We start from the raw sequence: 23218 nt of genomic DNA on the forward strand, positions 1-23218 counted from the left end.
ACACAGCGCCACAGAAGTGTCACAAACACCGCAAACCAACTTAGGGGAGTCTAGTGAAGTCCATAACAAAACATCAAGCGTGTTCCCTCCTCACTTCAGAGTTTGTTCAGGACTGGAGGAGCAGCCGTAGCTTAATGGTAGAACACTTGGTGGTGGGTTCAGTCTCTGGGATCTCCAGGAAAGGGTGGGATTGACCTCTGCCTTAAAACAATGGAGAGCTGCTTCTGGTCAGTGTAAACAGTACTGAACTCAATGGAGCAGTGCTCCAATTTGGTATAAGGCAGCTTCCTTTGCTCCAACTGCCACAGGATCATCAGTTATTGCGGATAGTTTCTCGGATCCAGTCCACATATCTGCATACATTCACATAGACGCCAGGCCTCCTAGGTTGTGCACAAATCTGGGGGCCCCAAGATACAAGCCCTTGCAGCTTCCCGTTGCAGACAAGGGGGCCGCCTGAATCACCCTGCAGAAAAAAACAAAACAAAGCACAATCACTTCTCCAGATCCGTCACTGACAGTTCACCTGTGAGGTAAATAAAGCTCAGGGAGAATGATTTGCACAAGGCCTGTGGCAGATCTTCAAAGTTTCTTATAACTAATTAGTGGTGTGTGTTTATTGTTGGGACAGGGCCTGTCCTACTATTAGGCAGATTTGGACAGCCACCTCAGGTGGCAAATGCTGGAGGGTGGTATTGAGGTGTAGCAGATGAAGAAACTCCATGCACTATATGGCTTGCCATCCTAATGCGTAGTGGAAGACTATGGGTTGTATACAACTAAGTTTTACTCTGAGTAGATCAATCAAAATCAGGCATAGGCAAACTTGGCCCTTCAGATGTTTTGAGACTACAATTCCCATCATCCCTGACAACTGGTCCTGTTAACTATGGATGATGGGAGTTGTAGTCCCAAAACATCTGGAGGGCCGAGTTTGTCTATGCCTGATCAAAATGAATGGATCTAACTTAGACATGTTTGTTCATTTCAATGGGTCTACTCAGAGTAGGACTAGTCTTACCTACAACCCTATCAGCAGTATTGAAGTAAGATTCAGCTGCCACTTTGTTCAGTTTCTGTATGTGAAGTGGTGAGGGCACCATTCTGTCTTTCGTCTCAGGCAGCTTGTTAGAAACATCAAGGGTGAATCTAGAACAGAAGATGTTTTGAAGACTGTGCTGGGAGTGAGGAATTTCCATCCCATAGGCTGAATGTGACTCTCTGTCTGGCCCTTGGGACTCTCACTGGGACATACGCACACACCCCTCTAGGCTATGCCCCTTCTCACTAAGGCAAGCCCCTCACTGGTCCTAATGCTCACTGAGGAGGAATGATGTCACTTTGGGGAGGCCAGCTTCGTGGCTCAACCATACCAAACAGAGCTATAGTGAAACAGGAAACCCAAATCACACCACAGGTTTAATTAACCACCAACATGACACTGATAAAAGCCCAGATAAATGAGAGAAATCGCAGAAGCACCAAGCAATTATCTTTTAGTGGCTAATTCTGGTGGTTAATTCAGTTTGTCGTATGGTTCCGTTTCTTGTTTTACTGCTTTTGGTGGTTAATTTTATCACTTGATTCAATTTGCTCTGTGGTTTCATTTCTTGTTTCACTGCATCTCTGCCTAATTTGGCTTGTAGAGTTGGTTTCCTGCTGTATGGGAAGCGTAATTATATAGTTTCATCACTAGGTGGCACTGGACTTAGTTCTATCTGCTGTTCTGTTCTTCTTCAAGAGGAACAATAAAGTTCTTGTTTAGCTTCCTGACTAGTACAGGTCTTCAACTGGTAGGATGTGACCCAACACTGGATCTTAACCTAAGACAGATCACAATAAGATCTAAAAACCTGAAGAACTGGGTCCTCAAATGCTTGATTAGGCTAAAGGTGGATTGTCTTAAAAGGTTAAAGAGTGCTAATCTACAAGATTCCAGAAAACACTTTTATCCACTGGCATTCACCTAGTCCTCAGGAATATTCTCAGGCTTAGTGGAAATCAATTCAACTCACCTGGCAAGCATCTGTGCCTCCTTCCATAGAGCCAGCGCAAACCATGTTCTCATTGATATAATTAGGGTAAATGGACCGACAGACCTCTTGACCAACAATGGTGACGTTTGCACAATGCAAAACACTGGGGAAGCTTGCTGTAAAACAAAAACAACAGAGTGTTTGGAGAGAGCGTCAAACATTACAGAATGGGTGGGGACAGAGCAGTATCCCCCCCTCCTTCTCATTGTACTAGGACTTGGGGTCATTTGGTCCGATGACTGGAAGGAGATGCACGACCTGACATCATATGCATTTCTGAACACCTTTTTTCTCAAAGTATGCATTTCTAAATGCACTTTCTGCTAACATACATACACGCTTTTTTTTTGCTTTTTTTTTTAAAGATGAAACTGCAGCACAAAAGTCAGGGAAGTATGAAATCTGCATTCCAGTCTGCAGGTTTTACTGGAGATTGCAGTTCAGATTAATTCGTATCAGAATCCACAAATTCCTCAAGCATGCAGACCGTCATCACAGCCATCTCATTCACCCAGTGTTGTCTATCCTGTTCTTATTTAGAAGAGGAAGTCCATAAGAGAAATGGTGGGTTTGGGGTAGGGATAGGGACTAACAAATGAAATGAGTAAAGGATTGCAGCCTTTGTGGTACAAGTGGGGAAGTACCAATCTATTCATTTCGGTTTCTCTCAGTTTCTCATTTTTTTCAATCTTAAATTCAGTTCTCCACATTTCCACAAAGGCTTTCAATCTTTTCTTAAAAGTCCTCATGAAAACTCATCAACATTTTAGCACAAATTTCTGGCAATGTACACAACTTTGTAGGCAACTTTCACAAATATACACATTTTACCAAAGACCCTTCTTTTCCTATCTCTGCAGCTGCAATCACCTGGGTGATGCGGACGCCATTAGGCAGTTGAATGCGCATGCGTACTCCGTTAGTTTCCCTCCCTACAACCCTCCTTCTGCGTGGCTCTGGACGCTGGCAACCCACACTACGCCACTGGTTGGAAGTATTTAGTGGTGAAGATTGTTTGGAAAATGGGTATTATTACTTTGTTTTTAACTGTTTTGTAATTTGCCATCCTGTGCTCCTTTGGGAGGAAGGGCAGGATTAAAATTGTCATGAAATAAAATAAGAAATAAATGTTAGGTTGAAAGGATGCACTTTAAAAGGCAACATACCTTGGGGGCTTGTCGTGGTACCCCATCCTGAAACAAGGCATTGGGTCTCGGGCACAGGGCAGCTGGTGGGCAAATCAATGACGTTGACTTTTTTGTTTAAGCAAACCGGGGTCAGCAACTTGACAAGCATGATATCGTTGTTCTTGGTCCGAGAGTTGTAGCCCGGATGCACAATGACTTTTGACGCTAGTTTCAGCTGCTCAGACCAGTCCAGTTGTTTGAGGTGATGTTCCCCAAGACGGACAGGAAAAGGACTAGGAGAAAATAAATATAAATGGCAAGTTAGGCTGGTAGGAGTGCTGCCAACAGTGCTTTGCTTTGTTTTTCTTACTGGACTTGATCCTGCACTTTTAGCAGCATCGCAGAAGTCCAGCAGATGCAACATTTTCCAACATGCATGTCAGACTGTTGCTAAAAGAATAGGAGCAGCACCTTTAGAAAAGTTGGCAACTCTACCGGGCAGTGAAAAAAGAGATGATGGTGGTGGTGAATTAAATTTATAGACTGCCCTATATCCAAAGGTCTCAGGACGGTTCATAGAGATGGTCAAGTATATCCACTTTTTTCACAGGATGGATGGGGAAGCTGTGACCCTCCAGATACTGCTAGACTCCAACTCCCATCAGTCCTGAGCATTGGCCATCCTTCCTGAAGCTGATAGGAGTTAGAGTTGAACAGATTCTGGATGGCCGCAAACTCCCCTATCTATGCTTTGTATAAATTGCAGTGAGACATTGCAGGCGAAGCTCATCGAACATTCAAAAGCACTGCGCAAATGCCCATTATTATTAGGTCTTCTGGATGCAGACGCTGGACGCCACTTATGCAGGACTGAGAACAGAAGCAAGACTCCATTGCCAAGTAAGATCACTCATGATGACTGTACGTGAGATTTACATTAATGCTGTGTGGGAATGCCTTCCATGCTGAAGTTTCGTAATGCGGGGCCTTCAGCTTGGTCGATGCATGTTTGCATATGATTTGCAGGGGCCTTGCTAGGTACTTAAAGGCTTGTGTCACAAGACTGCAACACATTTGCATATCCTAATTTGTCTGTATCGATGCCTCTGGAATATGAAGACTGTGGGTGGCTGGAAATGCAACAATACCACTGCCCAGCCTTCCTATAATTAAAGTAAAACAATTTTTGAATCCCCCCCCCCATTAAATAAAAAAGCAGGGGTAACACTGTAACAATGCCCCTGAGATTAGATGTGATAAATTCCCTGGGGAAAGAGATTGATTATTAAGACCACTCTGGAAACTGAAGTTCTGTGAGGAGAATTTAGGGCTCTCCTAACAACTCTCACGGGACGCGGGTGCCACTGTGGGTAAAAGCCTCAGCGCCTAGGGCTTGCCGATCGAAATATCGGTGGTTCGAATCCCCGCGGCAGGGTGCGCTCCCGTTGTTCGGTTCCAGCGCCTGCCAACCTAGCAGTTCGAAAGCACCCCCGGGTGCAAGTAGATAAATAGGGACCGCTTACTAGCGGGAAGGTAAACAGCGTTTCCGTGCGCGGCTCTGGCTCGCCAGAGCAGCGATGTCACGCTGGCCACGTGACCCGGAAGTGTCTCCGGACAGCGCTGGCCCCCGGCCTCTTGAGTGAGATGGGCGCACAACCCTAGAGTCTGTCAAGACTGGCCCGTACGGGCAGGGGTACCTTTACCTTTACTTAACAACTCTCAGTGCCTTCAACAAACCACAGCTCCCATAATTATTTGGGGGGGACACACGACTGTTTGAAGAGGTAGCATAGTGCTTTAAATGTACGGTGAGTGTAATAATACGGTGCCTCTCATGCCCACAAACGTGCAAGTATTGATATTCATATGTGTGCGTATGCACACGCAAACCCCCAGCCCTCTCCCTGTCCGTGTACACTTACACTCCCAATTTACAATGCGCAGCAGTGAGTACCCATCTGTTGGTGATCAGGGTCCCTCCACAGTGCAGTCTGAAGCCTGAAAAAAGTGCGGCCTGCCAGGGCTGGGAATTGATCGGACAAGGCCCCCCGCCAATTATCCGGTTTTCATCTGCTGTGGCAGCTGGAAGAACATAAAACCACAAATCATTACCATCTTGCCACATAAACGAAGCTCAATATGTTGCTACAGACCTCCAAGTGTCCCTATTTTCCACAGACGTCCCCAATTTATTCTTTTTAAGTACTGTTGATTTTAATCATCTTCCGAATATTTTCAAATACCTGTTTTTATCAATCATTTCAATGTTTCGTTTTATATTTTTGTAAACCGCTCAGAGGTTTCCTTACAACCAAGCAGCAATCTGAATGTTCTTAAATAAATTAGACAAATCAAACAACTTTGTGTGATCACAGGACTGTTCACCCAGTGCACAGAATGCGGCCACAAGCTGTCTCTGCACGCGTACAAGCATTTGTGTGAAAGAGTGTACACTAGCTGATTTGTACAGCTCAGCTATTATGCACACAGACACACAGACGGTACACTTGCTAAACATGTTGAATATGACATGTGAATAACTGTGCAAATGTACATCTCCGCTTTTTGGGTATGCTAGGATCGGCATATTTCAAAAAGAGAAAATCCGGACAGAATTTATTTTTTTTGGGGGGGGGACGAAAGTTGTTGAGCTTTTTTTTAGGAAAATCACCACAACACTGCCAACATGGGTTGCCAAACAACATCCAGATTTTCCCAGGCATTCCAGTGATTTCTGCCCGGACACTGCTTCCAATGGCTGACTGCTGGCTATGTCTGGGAAATTGATGTATACATGCACACACAGACGGTACACTAGTCAAATGCAATTTGTGAACACCCCCTAAGTTACACTTTGTGAGGAATAGATGCACGACCAAGGCCTGTTTCACAGGTTATGTTTTTAGGAGATACCAGTTGCAATACTAGAAAAAGAAACATAGATATTGGGGTTTGATGGAGGAGGCAAAGTTCAGTCTGGGGCGGAGGGAATTTTGGCTGATATGTTCAACTTCTAAAAGAGACATTTATTATCTACATATTTAAGATATTTGTATCCTGCTTTTCCGACTAACCTCACAAGGCGGATTACATAAAAATATTGAGACAAAAAGCATGAATTAAAACAAATAAGACAAGCAACTGGGGATAGCCTTTATGAAAGCTAGATCTCTCCTTTCCTCAAAACATAATGGTTCTTGGGTAGCCTTGTGATAGCAATTGAAGGAAGAAGAGGCCACATCCACAGCAATCCTGGGAAACCATGTTGCTGTTAAAGATGGGGAAATCTGCCAATTTTGGTTTCCCTCAGTCTCATTTTTAGTCCAGTCTTAAGATCAGTTCTTCACATTACCACATCAAAAATATTAAAAGTAAAACTTTCGGGGAGAAAAAAGTCCACTCCCTGTTGGGCTTGTTCTTAATATCACCCTCCTGTAGTCTAAAATGGTACAGGCCACCCTCCTACCTCAGGATTCCAGCACCACATTCTGCTGGAAAAGAATGTCTAAATCAGTGCTACTTTCCTGGCCCTCAATGCTGCTGTCACTATTCCCTGCCCTCGTGGATCTATTGATCTAACCTCAGTGGTTGGCCAGAAAACACCAACAAACAGCTTTAAAATGTTTCCACATGTTTTTCACCCACTAGATGCATCCTGTGCCGTACACTCTCAAACATATTTACCACACCTAAAAATACAACAACAATAACATCACACACTTATTTTGCCTGCCCTACAGATCTTACCAGGAGACACCAGGAACAAAATGGCAGCCAACAATTCCAGTAAATGAGACGACATGGTGGTTGGGAGTGGGGTGCAATTATTTCCAGGAATAAGCTGTCCTGTAAGAGAGGAGATAATAATGCAATCATTCCATTGTTCTAGGAGTTCCAGGGACACAGAGAAAGCAATGGGAGAAAGGACGACGGTTGAAGATAGCAGAGAGCCTCAAAAAAACCTGCTCCTTTTCAACACAACTCCACAAATGTGAGATGGGAATCAAAATAATTGAGATCCATTCTGCCCTTTACACAGAATGAGGTGTTGTTGTTGTTGTTAATTACTGGCCCTGCACCCTAAGGTCCCAGCATGGGTTACAACAATTTGAAATGCAACATAAAAACAGTTTTTAAAACATACAATTCTGAAAAGCGCAACCACAAAAAATAGGGTGGGTCATAAAAATTTACATCTCAGGTGTCCAAGGTTAGAGGAAAGAGCTGCACCTTTAGCATTTACTGAAAGCTGCAGAGTGAAAAAGCCAGACGTACCTCTGTGGGGAGGGAATTCCACAACATAGGGGCTGCCACAGAGAAGGCCACCTCCCGGACCACCCCACCCCATAAGCTTCTGAGAGCAGTGGAACAACCCAGAGGGCTCCGTCTGCCCTGGCTTACTTAGAGCATTAAGCACTAATGTGAGCAACTTAAATTGGGCCTGAAAACAAACTGGCCAACCAAGGCAGGTGTTTTAAAATAAAACAGAAGTTTAGTGTGATCTATGGAACCCCAGCCAGTTACCTGGCTGCTATATTTTGGACCAGTAGACTGACATGGAAGGATGACAGACTCTGCCGTTTTATATCACAGGTAGGAGGTCCTGTTTTCAATTGTTCCTGCACATAAATGCTCCATATATTCCCTGCATGGTAAACTAGGACATCACAGAGAAAGGTTAAGTGCACCACTTCTCCCTGGTGTGCTAGATTACTATAGGTAGAAAAATTCTTATGCGGAGGAGCATTCAAAAGTATCTCTCTCACACACAGAGAGACCCCTGCAGTCTGAAACGGTACCATTCAGATTTTACCACTTCATTCTGAACAATGTGTAGGACAGTGGAGTTAGTAATTAGCCTTAAGTCCATCTCCAGCCACTTGGGTGGTTAAATCTGATCTTTTCCAACATTGCTTCCAGACATGAGTGATTTGCCAGTCCCCAATCATGGCCGTTCTGCTATAAGAGGGTTGTGGATTAGCAACTCTGCTTCCACACTTATGGAATCCAAATAACAATCTGTTGTAACCAAGAGGGCAGTTCGCCTCTCCCCAGCTTTAGTTGTCAGGGTGGATCTTCATTAGGATCACACCGTGGAGGGGGAAAGGGTTAAATACGCTCTTCCCCATCACTGCATTACTGATCATGAGCCCCACTCTCTGTAAGCACACAAGGTGCTTCCAGGCTTAATGTTGTAAATGGGTCATTCAGATTTTTGAAACAGGGTGCTGGCAAGAGGTGTTTTTTAAAAAGGGGGGTGGGTGGGTTCCCCAATCCAAAAGGGTACATCCAGATTAAAGGGAGTTCTGGCATTCTGGTGTCAAAGATGGCATGTGGAGCCTACAAAAACACACACACCACAACAACTTGCATGCATAAGGGACACAATATATCCCACAATATAAACCTGTCTGGAAGCAAGCGCACACACACTTCAATTTAGGGACTGAATATAGATATATGTCAATGTGATCTGGAAACGATTTGCCGCTCAGAACCAGCACATCATGCAGGGCTGGTTCTTGGTGGCCACAGCCTCTCCTCCTCCTCCTCCTCAGCCACTACGACAGGGATCGGCAAGGTTTACCTCACCTGGGCCGGTTCAATCCCATGGAAATCGCTCCATGGGCTGGATCACCTATGTGCAGACATGATTTCTGGCATCTGCGTCTGCACAGGTGCGAATCCTGGCACCACAGAAGCGAGTCCCCGCTCTGTACTGCGCCAGTTTAGTGCAGCGCGCAGGGACTCACCGAGCGGGCAGCTCAGTTTGGGGGCGGCTTGTGGGCCATTTAAACGACCCCCGTGGGTCGCTTGTGGCCCATGGGCCACAGGTTGCCGTCCCCTGCACTATGAGCTGACCAAGGGAGGAAGTCACCAGCGGCCGCCATGAAGAGGCCATGGAGAGGCAACAGGATGTTTCCTCTCAGCCGCCACTCAGGGCAAGTATCAGCTCACCCTCCTCCCCAAGGTTGGTGGCAGCAACACTGTCAGAGGAATTAGGGACATTCCAGGATCAAATCCAGTGGAAGACAGGAGTGCCTGGCATGCTCTGGTCCTTGGGGTCACGAAGAGTCGGACAAGACTAAATGACTAAACAACAACAACAAGGATCAAATCAGAACCCGGGGTGGCTTTTGTAATTCTTGGACTGCCCCTAGAAAATTGGGACACTTGGAGGGTATATCATCTCCGCCTGAGCAAATTCTGCTGCTGTCAGATTTTTTGTGGTCAGGGGTTAAAAAGAAAAGAAACTGAACAGAGAAAACACGAGAGGAGGATGTTCTGATTACTGCATTATGCAGGTGCCCTCTAGAAAGTGAGCAAATAAAGATGCCAGGATCGAGATCTAATCAATCAATAGTTCTTGCAGGGCAACAAGCAGAACAAAGAAACAATATAAATCACTCCGGAGTGACTCAACCTGTGCCATTCTTATCATGCAACATAACAAACCTTTTCAAATCCTGCACAGAAAGCTGTTGAGTAGACAGCCTAGAGATATATCTATGGTTTGCAGACTCCAACAAGAAAGCAGAAAGACGTATCAATTTGAGTCAACAGCAGGCAGCTCCTCGCTGAGAGGTTATGCTGGGGAGACGCTCCTTGACTGCAGGCTGCATCCAGAGGAATTTGTACAGCCTGCCCAGATCTGTTCAGATTCACCAAGTTGCAGATATTTCAGATAAGGAAACAAATAAATCAGGGTGTTGGCTATCAAGAGGGAGATCTCCTGTCAGCTAACTCCCACTGCCTCCAGAGGAGAACCTGAATAGATGTCCCAGAGAAAATGCGCTACCCAGAAAATAATACACCTAAGGTGGTTTTCAGACCTTGAGAACAGAAAGCCATAGAAGCGTAGAGATGTCTTACCCCCAAAGGCTGCCGGAATCCAAGACACTGTCTCTCAGGCCCTTCTTGGCTTTTATTTCAACTAGTCCTGCCCTGGATTTACTGGGCTTTGGCTTTTCAGGAAGTGTTTGTTAACACCCCCGCCTTGCTCTTTCATAGCCGAGTGACTAGGACCAAATCCATTGTTCAGATTAATGCAGACTTCCCGATGATATAACAGGTGATTGTTAGAGGAGGAGGAAGAAGAAGATGCCCTCAGAAATCGCCTGTGTTGAGGGCTGAATCACACAGCCTCTCTCTGCTCACCACCGGACACCTGTTCTCCCTTGAGCAAGTTGTCTGAATCACTTGCCCTGTAGCATCAGCCAAAGATGGGCTTGCCCCACACTACCTGAAGCAGAGCCGGCCCTCCCATGAGACAAGGTGAGTGGTTGCCCTCGAGCAGTATATTATGTCGGCACTGTTATTTATGTGTACATTCATTCATTCATTCATTCATTTTACACATTTATTCACAACATCTATTTTCTAGGCTACTGTCCATGTCCTCTCTGACCCTCAAAGCAGTGTATAGCCAGCCTCCATAAAACAATAAACATATTCAGTTTTAAAACACACCATTCCCAAATCTTGAAAGCAGAGACAACCAACAGGGTGATCTCCAAATTATAACCCTCTTGTTGAACTCCAGTTCCCATCACTGCCAGGCAGCATGGCCAGTGGTCTGGGGTGCTTAGTGGGCCTGTGACTTCATAATAAATGATTGATGGGTCTGGGATGATAGGAGTTGGAGTCCACCAACATTTGGAAGCCACCACATGGGCTTCCTCTGCCTTAAAGAATGATTTTAAGACAATCAATAGCCATAATTCAAACATCAGTAACATTCAAGCCTCCTTCACCTGTGAATTTCATGATGGGACTTTGGGGCTGCACCTCTAACCCTGACCTTGAGGCCACATGGCTCCCCAACTCTCATCCCCAATATCTGTGTATTATGGCTGGACATCTGCAGGGGAAAGCTAATGGATGAAGATCTCTACATGCGTTGGCTTTCTGGTCCTGATTGCTCTGGGTTTGCATGAAAAACCTATGCATGATGAAGTCTACAAGCATAGGTCATTCCTCAATATGTCCATGCCTACCTCATGGATGCTAAAGGTGGAGCCAAAGAGACACATCCTCTCAGGAGCTGTGATGTGTCTTCATGAGATTTCTGCACAGGAAACACTTGAAAGGACTGCACAGATCCATCAGTTTGTGGGATGCTATCATTAAAATAGATACAAACTTCCTGTGGATCATCCAAGATTTGATCTCCCTCTGCAAGATCAGAGCTTTCTTTGAGTTAAAAGGAGATAAAATGCTTCCCATGGCCCCTGGGATGTCCTCCTAGGGTCTATAGAATTGTAGGACCAGTCTGACACCCACCCCAAAAGTAGCAACTAACATATCAACTCACACAGAAAGTCAATAAAATGCTATGTGGAAGACAGAAGTTTTAAAGTCCATTTACAGAACAGAATGCATACAACATGAACATTGTCAGTAGTACATGTGAAAAGGATCTAGAGGTCTTAGTAGAGCACAAGCTTAACACAAGTCAACAGTGTGACGCAGCAGCAAATAGGGGTCCTGCTATTCTAGACTGCATCAGCAAAAGTATAGTGTCATGATCAAGGAAAGCCATAGTATCAATCTAATCTACCTTGGTCAAACCACACCTAGAGTACTGTGTCTATTTCTGGGCACCACAATTTATGCCGGATATTGGCAAGCTGGAACATATGCGGAGGAGGGTGACCAAGAAGATCAAGGGTTTGGAAAGCAAGCCTTATGAGGAACAGTTGAGGGTGTTGGGTGTGTTAAGGCTGGAAAAGAGGAGACTGAGAGGAAATAAGATAGCCATCTTCAAATATCTACATGGAGGATGGAGCAAACTTGTTTTCCCCTGCTCCAAAGACTAGGACCCAAACCAATGGCTCCAAGTTACAAGAAAGGAGACTCCAAATAAACATCAAGAATAAATTTCTGGTGGTAAGAGCTGTTCGACAGTGGAACCGGACACTGAGGTCCAGTGCCAAGGGCCTTCTGGCGGTTCCCTCCCTGCGAGAAGCCAAGTTACAGGGAACCAGGCAGAGGGCCTTCTCGGTAGTGGCACCCGCCCTGTGGAATGCCCTCCCACCAGATGTCAAAGAGAAAAACAACTACCAGACTTTTAGAAGACATCTGACGGCAGCCCTGTTTAGGGAAGCTTTTAATGTTTAATAGACTATTGTATTTTATAACTGAAGTTGGTGGACTACCCTTCATTGGGGGGTTTTAAGCAGAGGTTGGATGGCCATCTGTCATGGATGCTTTAGCTGAGATTCCTGAGATTCCTGCATTGCAGGGAGTTGGACGAGATGACCCTGATGATTTATGATAGAAGCACATATAAAGTTCCATCACCTCCTGGTTTCATCACCTCCTGGCAAATAGAAGGGGAAGAAATGGAGGCAGTGAGAGATTTTACTTTCTTGGGCTCCATGATCACTGCAGATGGTGACAGCAGTCACAAAATTAAAAGACGCCTGCTTTTTGGGAGAAAAACAATGACAAACCTAGACAGCATCTTAAAAAGCAGAGACATCACCTTGCCAACAAAGGTCCATATAGTTAAAGCTATGGTTTTCCCAGTAGTGATGTATGGAAGTGAGAGCTGGACCATAAAGAAGGCTGATCGCCGAAGAACTGATGCTTTTGAATTATGGTGCTGGAGGAGACTCTTGAGAGTCCCATGGACTGCAAGAAGATCAAACCTATCCATTCTTAAGGAAATCAGCCCTGAGTGCTCACTGGACGGACAGATCGTGAAGCTGAGGCTCCAATACTTTGGCCACCTCATGAGAAGAGAAGACTCCCTGGAAAGAGTCGGACACGACTAAACAACAACATGTTCCTGTGTTCTTGTGTCCTTCTGAGGTGTGTTTGGTGTACTCAGCTGGCTTTGCTCTATATTTATTTCTATACGGAAGCTTACTATGTTGGTGTGAGTTTGGGGGCAAGGTTTTGAATCCTCTGAAAAGGCCATGTGAAGCTCCTTCGTTTTCCTTTGGACCAGACCAAAGGCCCATCTGATCCAGCAGTCTGTTCTGACATGGGCCAAGCAGAACGCCATTGGAAAGTCTCACAAGCAGGACTCGTATCCAGGATGGCAAGGAACAACCATAAACTGGGTCATTGTATGAAATAGCCCCTGTTTAATGGCATTCACTTTCAGGATGATTTGACTAACAGAACACCAAAACAGCGCCACTAGTTATGATTCATGGAGGACGTATGCATGGAACCAGCAAAAAGGGCGGTAATTTGTTACCATCAAATTACCCAGCAGTGCTTTGGGTTTCTCTGTTTCTTTGACTTAATTACAATATATTTACTTCCCAGGGCCATGACATCTAAGGGTTGCTCAACTAATTCAGTTTCGACGCCTCCTGTGAAAGGGAACCCCCAAAGCTGGGAGACAGTGGCGAAACAACTCTCCCTGTGTCCGATGACATAAATAAATTGGCCAGACCACATTATTACAGCCACTTTTAAAAGATGTCTTCTGTTGGCTGTCTAATGGCTGATCTTCAACTTGACACCTATCCTTACAGGAACCTGGGGTTGATGTGGGTGTGAGAGCCTGTGGCGAAGCTCTGCATACTTCATCAGAACTTCTTATGACTTGTAATTGGAAAGATTTGGAACAGCTGCAACAGGTTATTTAGTCTAACACCTGTCCTAAGGCTGCTTGTGCACTAGGTATTTAGTGTGGAGCTGGCATGCCTCTTTTGATCACATTTTGCAGGGGTCCACGTGACGTTGTCGTCCATTTGCAACCCTCCTGCATTTTCCCAGCAACATGTGAGTGAGAGTTGGAGAGCTTCTTTAAACAGTGATGTGCTATGGAGATTCTGAATTTTTTTCCAAAAAATATACTGTTGATTCTCTGATGTGTTGCATTCTGATTTTGTAGGTTGTTGGTTTTTTTTAACATGCTCTGGTTTGTGTATCCCTGAGGTACTTATGCATAGCAAGGAGTCCCACAAAGAAGAAGAATAATTCAGAACCTCAGTTGAAGCATCATTGGAAACAATGAAAACAGTAAAACTGTTCTGAAATCAGACAACAACACAGTTTAAACACACTTTTCTGATTCCTGTGTGGGGAGGTTATCTGACAACAAGCATTCATCTTGATTTGCTTGTGGGGTGTTAACACATCTTCCCGTTAGTCATTCATGTGTTCCATACTTTTCAGTGTCCTTCTCTGTTGATTTTCCAAACCACAGAAAGTCCAATTCTTTTTTAAAAAATAGATTAGTTGTTCTAGAGCAGGCATCTCCAAACTCGGCCCTCCAGATGTTTTGGAACTACAATTCCCATCATCCCTGACCACTGGTCCTGTTAGCTAGGGATGATGGGAGTTGTAGTCCCAAAATGATGATGGGAGTTGTAGTCCCAAAACAGCAGGAGGGCCCAGTTTGGGGGTGCCTGTTCTAGAGCAACAGAGAACTCAAATCCACTTTAACTGAGCAAACCCTACGTTTTTTTTATAGGTGCTTGAATTCTTCCCACAAAACTATGACAGTCGGGAGGCAAAAGCTCTTTCATTTTAGGCATTGCATCATGCTATGTGTCATAGCCTTGTCACCTGAGAAAGGAGAATTCCCCCCCACCCTTCCCACACAGAAGGGATCCTTCTTTCAAGATGGTGCTTCTAGTTGGCTTTTATAAGTACTTACATCTACTAAAAACATCCTAGTGATTAGCTGGAGCTACATTTTTAGTTGATCAGAATTGTTAAAATTGATTGAACTGATTCATCTTCTGAACGCTGCGGCCCTGGTGGTTACTGTATGTGATCTGGTGGTCATCTTTATCTGTAGGCAGATAGGAGCACATGAAATTTCCTTACACCTATTCAGGCTATTTGTGCATCTAGCTCAATATTGTCTACAGGAGGGATGGGAGAGAATTTCACAATCATCACACATTAATGTGGTCTCTGCAGCTGTCCATTCATTCACCAAGCCAGCAATTCAGTCGCTTTCCATGTATGGGCTGAGTGATTTGTTTTGGATCACATGTGCTGAAATGTGTATTCTATTGAACTCAGTTTCACTGAGGTAATAATAATAATAATAATAATAATAATAATAATAATAATAATAATTTTATTTACACCCTGGCCATCAGACTGGGTTTCCTGATATACAGTACACATAAAACATAATGAAACATCAAACATTAAAAACCTCCCGATGCAGATGACTTCTAAAAGCTGTGTAGTTCTTTACCTCCTTGACATCTGAAGGGAGGCCATTCCACAAGGAGGGGGCCACTACAGAGAAGGCCCTCTGCCTGTTTCCTTGTAAATTCACTTCTTGCAGTGAGGGAACTGCCAGAAGACCTCAGTGTCCGGACTGAGTAATGGGGGTGGAGATACTCCCTCAGGTATACTGGGTTGATGGCATTTAGGGCCTTAACATTCATTATAATTCACCAATAATAGTTCACCAATATAATTCACCAATAATAGTTCACCAATAGCTCAACTGTTCACCAACCGTTCACCAATAATTATTTTTCTTATCCTGTCTCCTTATTTACATAGTGCTCCAGTACATGGGGTTCTTTTTTGGGGCGGTTGTTGTTGTTGACACCTGTCTGTCTCAAGAGACAATGACAGAGTGCACCTTTGGAGGTAAAGTCAGACCATTGGAGAGAGACATCGCCTGCTTTGGCTGTGTAGACTGATAGAGGAGAGACATGTTTTATTGCAGGTGGGGCAGATGAAGGTGTTCAGTTTTGCTGCTACAGGAGCATCATGGCGTTTCTTCGCAGGGTGTGGGGTTAAGGTAAGAATATAAGAAAAGCCTGCTGAACCAGGCCAGAGGCCCATCTAGCCCTATTCTCACACGTGGCCAACCAGATGCTTATGGGAAGCACTTGTGCAGTAAGCTAGCAGCATTTAGGGATTTTCCACACTTCTGCTTGTCCCATGCCTAGGAAACATGGGTTCTGGGGCAGTTCCCCCTTTCCCCACTCCTTTCCCAGGGAAAACCTACTCTTTAGTGCTAAATCAGAGCAAACATCAATCCAGAGAAAACCTAAAATTGCTGTTTTCTCCAATTGAGCGCCGAAGAGCGGTTCCCACCCCACCCCATCTCCCGAGGGAAACCAGCGGGACAAGAGGAAGGTGTGGGAAAGCCTTTAATTGTGGTATCGTCTTCACAAAGAAATAAGCAAAAGCGTTTTAACAAAGATACGGTAATTGTTCTCTGAGCTTCTCGGGGTCACAGCCTCATGCGTTGCTGTATGAAAGCTATGTCAGTTTCACAACCCCAAAATAACTAAGGGAAAAGTCAGCCAGCTCAGTTCACCAAGTCTCTTCATCATTTCGCTGTTTGGGGGTGGGGGCGGTGTAATCCCAGCCACGGATGCTTCATGTCCTTGCTTTCATCATCATCCGTGAGCCTCATCCTGTCACACATGCACCCCCATCCAAAATATTGGCAAATGTTTAAAAGAGTTGTCAGGGTAAATTGCACAATAACTAGAAATTGAGCCTTTAGTGTCATCAGCCCAGTATTGTGGAATACTATGCCAACAGAGATTTAGCAGGTGCCTTCTGCTTTGACTTTTTTTTTTATGCACAGTGACTCAAGGGAGCTTTTGCAGGGATGATGGAAGAGAACAGCTCCTCAGGTGCTTTGCCCTTGTCGCTTCCGAGGGCCACACCTGCCTCGACCTCACGGTGGCAGGTGGCAAACCCAGCTCAATGGCACCCTTGCCTGTCCTTGTTGAACCTGACTGTCAAAAATGCCGTGCTGTTCACCCAGGCAAGCAACGTCATTCAGAGCCATAATTACGGTGCCTGCGACCTTTTCGCTGGGGTCCCATTTGCATAACGTCTTCGTGGTATGCAGAAATCAACAGTCAAAGCTTCCTCTTCCTTCCCGGTCTCCCCCACCCAATTGCCACACAGCACTGTTGTTGTTTAGTCATTTAGTCATGTCCGACTCTTCATGACCCCATGGACCAGAGCACACCAGGCACTCCTGTCTTCCACTGCCTCCCGCAGTTTGGTCAAACTCATGCTGGTAGCTTCGAGAACACTGTCCAACCATCTCGTCCTCTGTCGTCCCCTTCTCCTTGTGCCCTCCATCTTTCCCAACATCAGGGTCTTTTCCAGGGAGCCTTCTCATGAGGTGGCCAAAGTATTGGAGCCTCAGCTTCATGATCTGTCCTTCCAGTGAGCACTCAGGGCTGATTCCACACAGCACTGCATTTATGCAAAGAAATGAAATGAACCTCTATTGCCAAGGAATGTTGTGCCGGGGCCTGGCTGGACATTGAGGAGGCTGAGTGGTGTGTGGCTGGATGAGTGGGCACCCGGAGAACGATAGATGGAAATTTTGATTTAAGAAGAGATCCTGCCATTTCAAGTAACCCAAAAGGCAATGCCCTGTTTCAGAAACAGGGTCCTTAACTTTGCCAATTAGATGCAGCAGTCTCTAGGCCTGGTTTTTAACGTCACGGTATATGACCAGCTAAACATCACGAAATATTGATATATTGACATCTCGCCCAGCCCTAGCAATGTCATAATCCAAAATCAACTGTAACCAGAGGCTTTTAATCTGCCCATCAGCAGCACCATGGCAAAAGTCCCCCAAAGTCTGTAACTTCTAAAAAGACAGTCTTGCGGTGCCTTTGAAAAAACTGGTGTATAGTGGCAGAAACACTTGTGGGTGGCTATCCTATGCATGTCTATTCAGATGTGAGTCCCATAGAGTGCAATTGTGCTTGGTCCTGGGTAGATGTGCATAGGATTGCAGTCTCAATCGGTTTGTCCTGAACGTGCCACAAGACTCTTGTGTTTGTTCTGATGCACCACAATGGAAATTGTGACTTCTGTTTAATATGTTTTTATTTATTTGTATAATAAGTGGCAAGTGGGGGAGAGATTAATACTGGTTCTCAGTCTTCTGGTAGGGATGAGGGTATTCATTGCCCTAAAATGCGGGGTGGGGCCAAAGCTCAGATCGCCATCAATTGACAATTGGTGGCAAAATATAAAATAAAAATGGCATGATGACCATGCAAACGAGGGACCGTCGCTCAATGGCAGGGCAAATACTTGGCGTGCAGAAGTTCTCACCCAGGGCTGTCTTAAGCATATGTGGTGCCAGGGTGCAAAGATCCACCTGGTGCCCCCCCCCCAGGTTTCCCAGTCCCAGGCACGCAGGAGGGAGGAGCTGGTCGGCCGCCTCAGCCTCTCACTGGCTCGGTCACCCCCAAACTTGCGGCACAAAGCCGCCTGCAGCAGAAGACCCTTCCACGGCAGTCCAACCGACTGGCAGGCTCTTCCCCGGACTCAACTCTCGGGCCCCAAACTCTCGGCCTGGCACCCCTGAGAGCCCGGCACCTGGGTGCCCCACACCCCTGGCACCTATGGGTAAGACGGCCCTGTTCTCACCTTCTGCCCCAACTTTTCAAGCTTAAAAGGAAACAGCTGGTTTCCTTTTTCCCAGAAAAAAACGACAGGTTTTCCACATTTTGAAAAGGGAACAACTGGATCTGATATGTCTACAGGAAACTCACATAACTAGAGCACACAGGAAATTGTTGGTGAACAAAAGACTGGGACAAGAATTTATATCTTCCGATAAAGTAAAAAAGAGAGGAGTAGTGATTTATGCAAAGGAAAAATTGGACCCAAAGCTAAAATTTAAGGATGAAGAAGGAAGATACCTGGCAATTGAAGTACAGATCCAGGGGGAAAAATATTTGATAATTGGAGTATATGCACCAAATGATGGGAAGGCAGAATTTTTTAAGAAGTTGCATGAGACCTTACTAGATTATCTCGACTGCAAAATAATAATGATGGGGGACATGAATGGAGTGGTTTCTACAAATATGGACAAGGCACAAAGACAGACAATATCTAAAGAAGGAAGATTACCAAAGACTTTCTTCGAGATGACGGAAAATATGGACTTGATTGATATCTGGAGAACAAAGAATCCTCTCGAGAGAGAGGGAACTTTTTTCTCGGAATCTAAAATGACATGGACGAGAATCGACCAAATCTGGGTATCTAGTGTGATGGCTACAAAGATTAAAAAAGTAGAAATCTGCCCAAAAACCTGCTCCGACCATAATGCTGTAAAGATGGAAATGAAAATGACAACAACTGGATCCTTTAGATGGAGAATGAATGACTCCCTATTTAGAGATGAACAATTCTGTATAAAGGCCCTAAAGACATTGAAAGATTACTTCGAGATAAATTTGAGAACAGATGTGGAAAAAAGAACAATTTGGGACGCAAGTAAAGCCGTGATGAGAGGCTTCCTGATACAACAGAATTCAATCAAGAGGAAAAAGCAAAATGAAAGGAAAAAAAGAATTTTAGAAAAAATGAAGGAAGGAGAAAAGAAACTGAGGTCAAAACCAAAGTCTCAAGAAATTTTGAGAGAAATAAAATATTATCAGACGCAATATATGGAACTGACAAATCAAGAGATAGAATGGAAAATTAAACAAATGAGACAAAGGACTTTTGAGTCTGCAGATAAGTGTGGGAAGCTCCTTGCATGGCAATTGAAAAAGAGACAAAAATTGAACACAGTTACTTGTTTGGAGATAGAGGGAAAGAATGTTCATAAGCCAAATGAGATAAGTAACTGTTTCCAAAGTTTTTTTAGGAAATTATACACACAAGGGCCAGTAAATGAACAAGAAATAGAAGAATTTCTTAAAAATTATGGACTACCAAAAATTCCAGAACAGGGCAAGTTGATTTTGAATGAGAAAATAACAGAACAGGAAATAGAGGAGGCCATTCAAAAGGCACAACTGGGAAAGTCTCCAGGACCAGACGGACTGACGGCTAGATATTATAAAGCTTTGAGAGAAGGTTTAGTGCAACCACTAAAAGAAGTTTGCAATGAAATATTGGAGGGGAAAAAGGCACCTGAAACGTGGAAAGAGGCTTTTATCTCACTTATACCAAAGACCGAGACTGAAAAGAACCAGGTTAAGAACTACCGCCCGATATCATTATTAAATGTGGATTACAAAATTTTTGCAGACATTTTAGCAAAAAGACTGAAGAAAGTATTGACAGGTGAGATTCATAAGGATCAATCTGGCTTTCTCCCGGGTAGACACATGTCTGACAATGTGAGGAACATAATAGACATTGTGGAACTGTTGGAAATGAACATTAACAGAAAAGCGGCTTTGATTTTTGTGGACGCGGAGAAAGCCTTTGACAATATTTGTTGGAGTTTTATGAAAAAGAATCTCCAAGGGATGGGGGTAGGCCAAGGTTTTGAAAATGGTATAGGTGCAATTTATTCTGAGCAGAAGGCAAAGCTAATTGTGAACAATGTGGTAACGGAAGAGATAGCCATAGAGAAAGGAACACGACAGGGATGTCCTATTTCCCCCCTACTTTTTATACTGGTTCTGGAGGTTTTGTTAAATATGATTAGAAAGGACCAGTTGGTTAAAGGAATTCAGGTCGGAGTGAAAGAGTATAAATTAAGGGCATTTGCAGATGACCTAGTTTTGACTTTGCAACAGCCAATCACTAGCACAAAAAGAGTTTTAGAACTGATTGAGATATTTGGTCAAGTTGCAGGATTTAAGCTGAACAAACAAAAAACTAAAGTTTTGGAAAAAAAACCTAACAAATGAAGAAAAAGAGACATTCCAGAATGAAACAGGTTTGGAGATAGCAAAAAAAGTGAAGTACCTGGGGGTGAATTTGACATCGAAAAATGTGAATCTTTTTAAAGACAATTATGATAAATGTTGGACAGAAGTTAAGAAAGATTTAGACATATGGTCAAGGCTGAAACTTTCCTTGTTAGGCAGAATTGCTGTTATCAAAATGAATGTATTGCCTAGAATGTTATTTCTGTTTCAGACATTACAAATAATAGACAAGATGGACTGTTTCAAGAGGTGGCAGAAAGACATATCGAAATTTGTTTGGCAGGGCAAAAAGCCAAGAATAAAATTTAAGACATTAACAGATGCGAAAGATAGAGGGGGTTTTGCCCTGCCGGACTTAAGACTCTACTATGAATCAGCAGCGTTTTGCTGGTTGAAAGATTGGCTGCTCCTCGAGAATACAGACATTTTGGACCTTGAAGGATTTGACAACAGATTTGGTTGGCATGCATATATATGGTATGACAAGGTAAAATTGCATAAAGGTTTTAAGAACCATATGGTGAGGAAAGCTCTGTATAATGTTTGGATTAAGTATAAAGACCTGTTTGAAAGTAAAACCCCCAGGTGGTTGTCACCAATGGAAGCAAAAGAGGTGAAAAAATTGAATATGGGTTCTAATTGGCCTAAATATTGTGAAATTATAGAACAAGAGGGTGAAAATGTAAAATTGCAGAGTTTTGAGAAACTGAAATTTAAGGTGAGAGATTGGTTACATTATCGACAGATAAATGAAGTATTTAAACAGGACAGAAAGAAAGGCTTCCAGGTGGAGAAGTCAAAATTAGAAACAGAACTGTTAGAACCCAATACTAAAAATTTGTCAAGAATGTATAACTTGCTGTTGAAATGGAATACTCAAGATGAAATGGTGAAATCTAATATGATTAAATGGGCACAGGACATTGGGCATGACATTGAATTTGCGGACTGGGAGCAGTTATGGACCACTGGTGTTAAATTTACGGCATGCAATGCCTTAAAAGAAAACATTATGAAAATGATCTACAGGTGGTACATGACTCCTGCTAAGTTAGCAAAGATCTATCATTTGCCCAATAACAAGTGTTGGAAGTGCAGTGAAACGGAGGGAACCTTCTATCACCTTTGGTGGACCTGCCCGAAGATTAAGGCTTTCTGGGAAATGATCTATAATGAAATAAAAAAAGTTCTGAAGAGAACGTTTGTTAAAAAACCAGAGGCCTTTCTCTTGGGTATGGTGGGCCAAATGGTGCCAAAGAAGGATAGGACATTTTTTATGTACGCCACCACAGCAGCAAGAATTCTTCTAGCAAAGTATTGGAAGACGCAAGATTTACCCACGTTGGAAGAATGGCAGACGAAGGTGATCGACTATATGGGACTGGCAGAGATGACTGGCAGAATTCGAGACCGGGGGAAAGAGGCGGTGGATGAAGACTGGAACAAATTCAAAGTTTATCTTAAAAACTGTTGTAATTTGGAAAATTAGGGGCTCAGAGTTATAAGAGATAAAGAACTACAGCTGTATTAATAATTAACTGAAGTTAAATACACGAAATATATTTAAGTTATGATCAGAGGGTTGCTAAAAAATCTTGAAACAAGAATGCAGGAAAGGGGTGGTATGGGGAAGTCATGTTTTTGTTTGTTTATGTCTATGTTTTTGTTTTGTTTATTCTTTATTTATGGAAAACTAATAAAAATTTATTATAAAAAAAAAAAAAAAAGAGAGCCCGGCACCTGGGTGCCCCACACCCCTGGCACCTATGGGTAAGACGGCCCTGTTCTCACCTTCTGCCCCAACTTTTCAAGCTTAAAAGGAAACAGCTGGTAGGCGGTGAGAATGACCTCTTCCTAGCTGATATCCTGGAAAATGGCAGAGATTGCAAGGAGGAAATTCCCTGCTAAGGATCTTTAGGAAAGGAATAAAAAATACAACTCCCAATAACCACAGTGTCGCTATGTAAATCTACAGTGGTGCCGCACTTGGGATACTGAGCATAGTTCCGGATACTGCCCCTCAAAAAGGATATTACAGAGCTGCAAGTGGTTCAGATAAGGGCATCCTAAATGATCAAGTGGGTGGAACAACTCCCTATGAGGAAAGGCTGCAGTATTTGAGGATTTTCAGTTTAGGGGGAAGGTGAGTAATATGGTGGTCATGATCATACCAGGTGTGTAAGATTGTGAAGACGGTTGGTAAAGGTAGATTTTTCTTCCACTCTTGTAAAATTCGAACTCAGGGCCACTCAACGACGCTGAATGTTGGAAGTTTCAGGTGAAATCAGGGCTTTCTTCTGCCAATGCCATCTGTCATTCGAAAAGTACAAGCAGGTCACAAGGACACGTTTAGGGTATATTGGGTTGTAGTGTTTCGGAACCATACCTACCCTAAAGAAAACATTTGCACAACTAGGTTATCAGTGCCATCAGTTCAACT

The 23218-nt window shown here is 43.9% G+C and overlaps 1 protein-coding gene across 1 annotated transcript; it reads right to left on the minus strand.

Moving 5' to 3' along the window:
- On the minus strand, positions 1-7070 carry LOC114603575 (trypsin-like). Its single transcript, XM_028742693.2, has 5 exons — positions 6911-7070; positions 5086-5245; positions 3203-3456; positions 2016-2152; positions 1-466 (listed from the first exon to the last, which is right to left on the minus strand). Exons 1-5 carry the CDS (start codon positions 6963-6965, stop codon positions 314-316), a joined length of 759 nt encoding a protein of 252 aa, XP_028598526.2. The 5' UTR covers positions 6966-7070; the 3' UTR covers positions 1-313.
- Positions 7071-23218: the final 16148 nt, after the last annotated feature.

This window comes from Podarcis muralis, chromosome 7, assembly GCF_964188315.1.
Source record: "Podarcis muralis chromosome 7, rPodMur119.hap1.1, whole genome shotgun sequence".
Classification (NCBI taxonomy): domain Eukaryota; kingdom Metazoa; phylum Chordata; class Lepidosauria; order Squamata; family Lacertidae; genus Podarcis; species Podarcis muralis.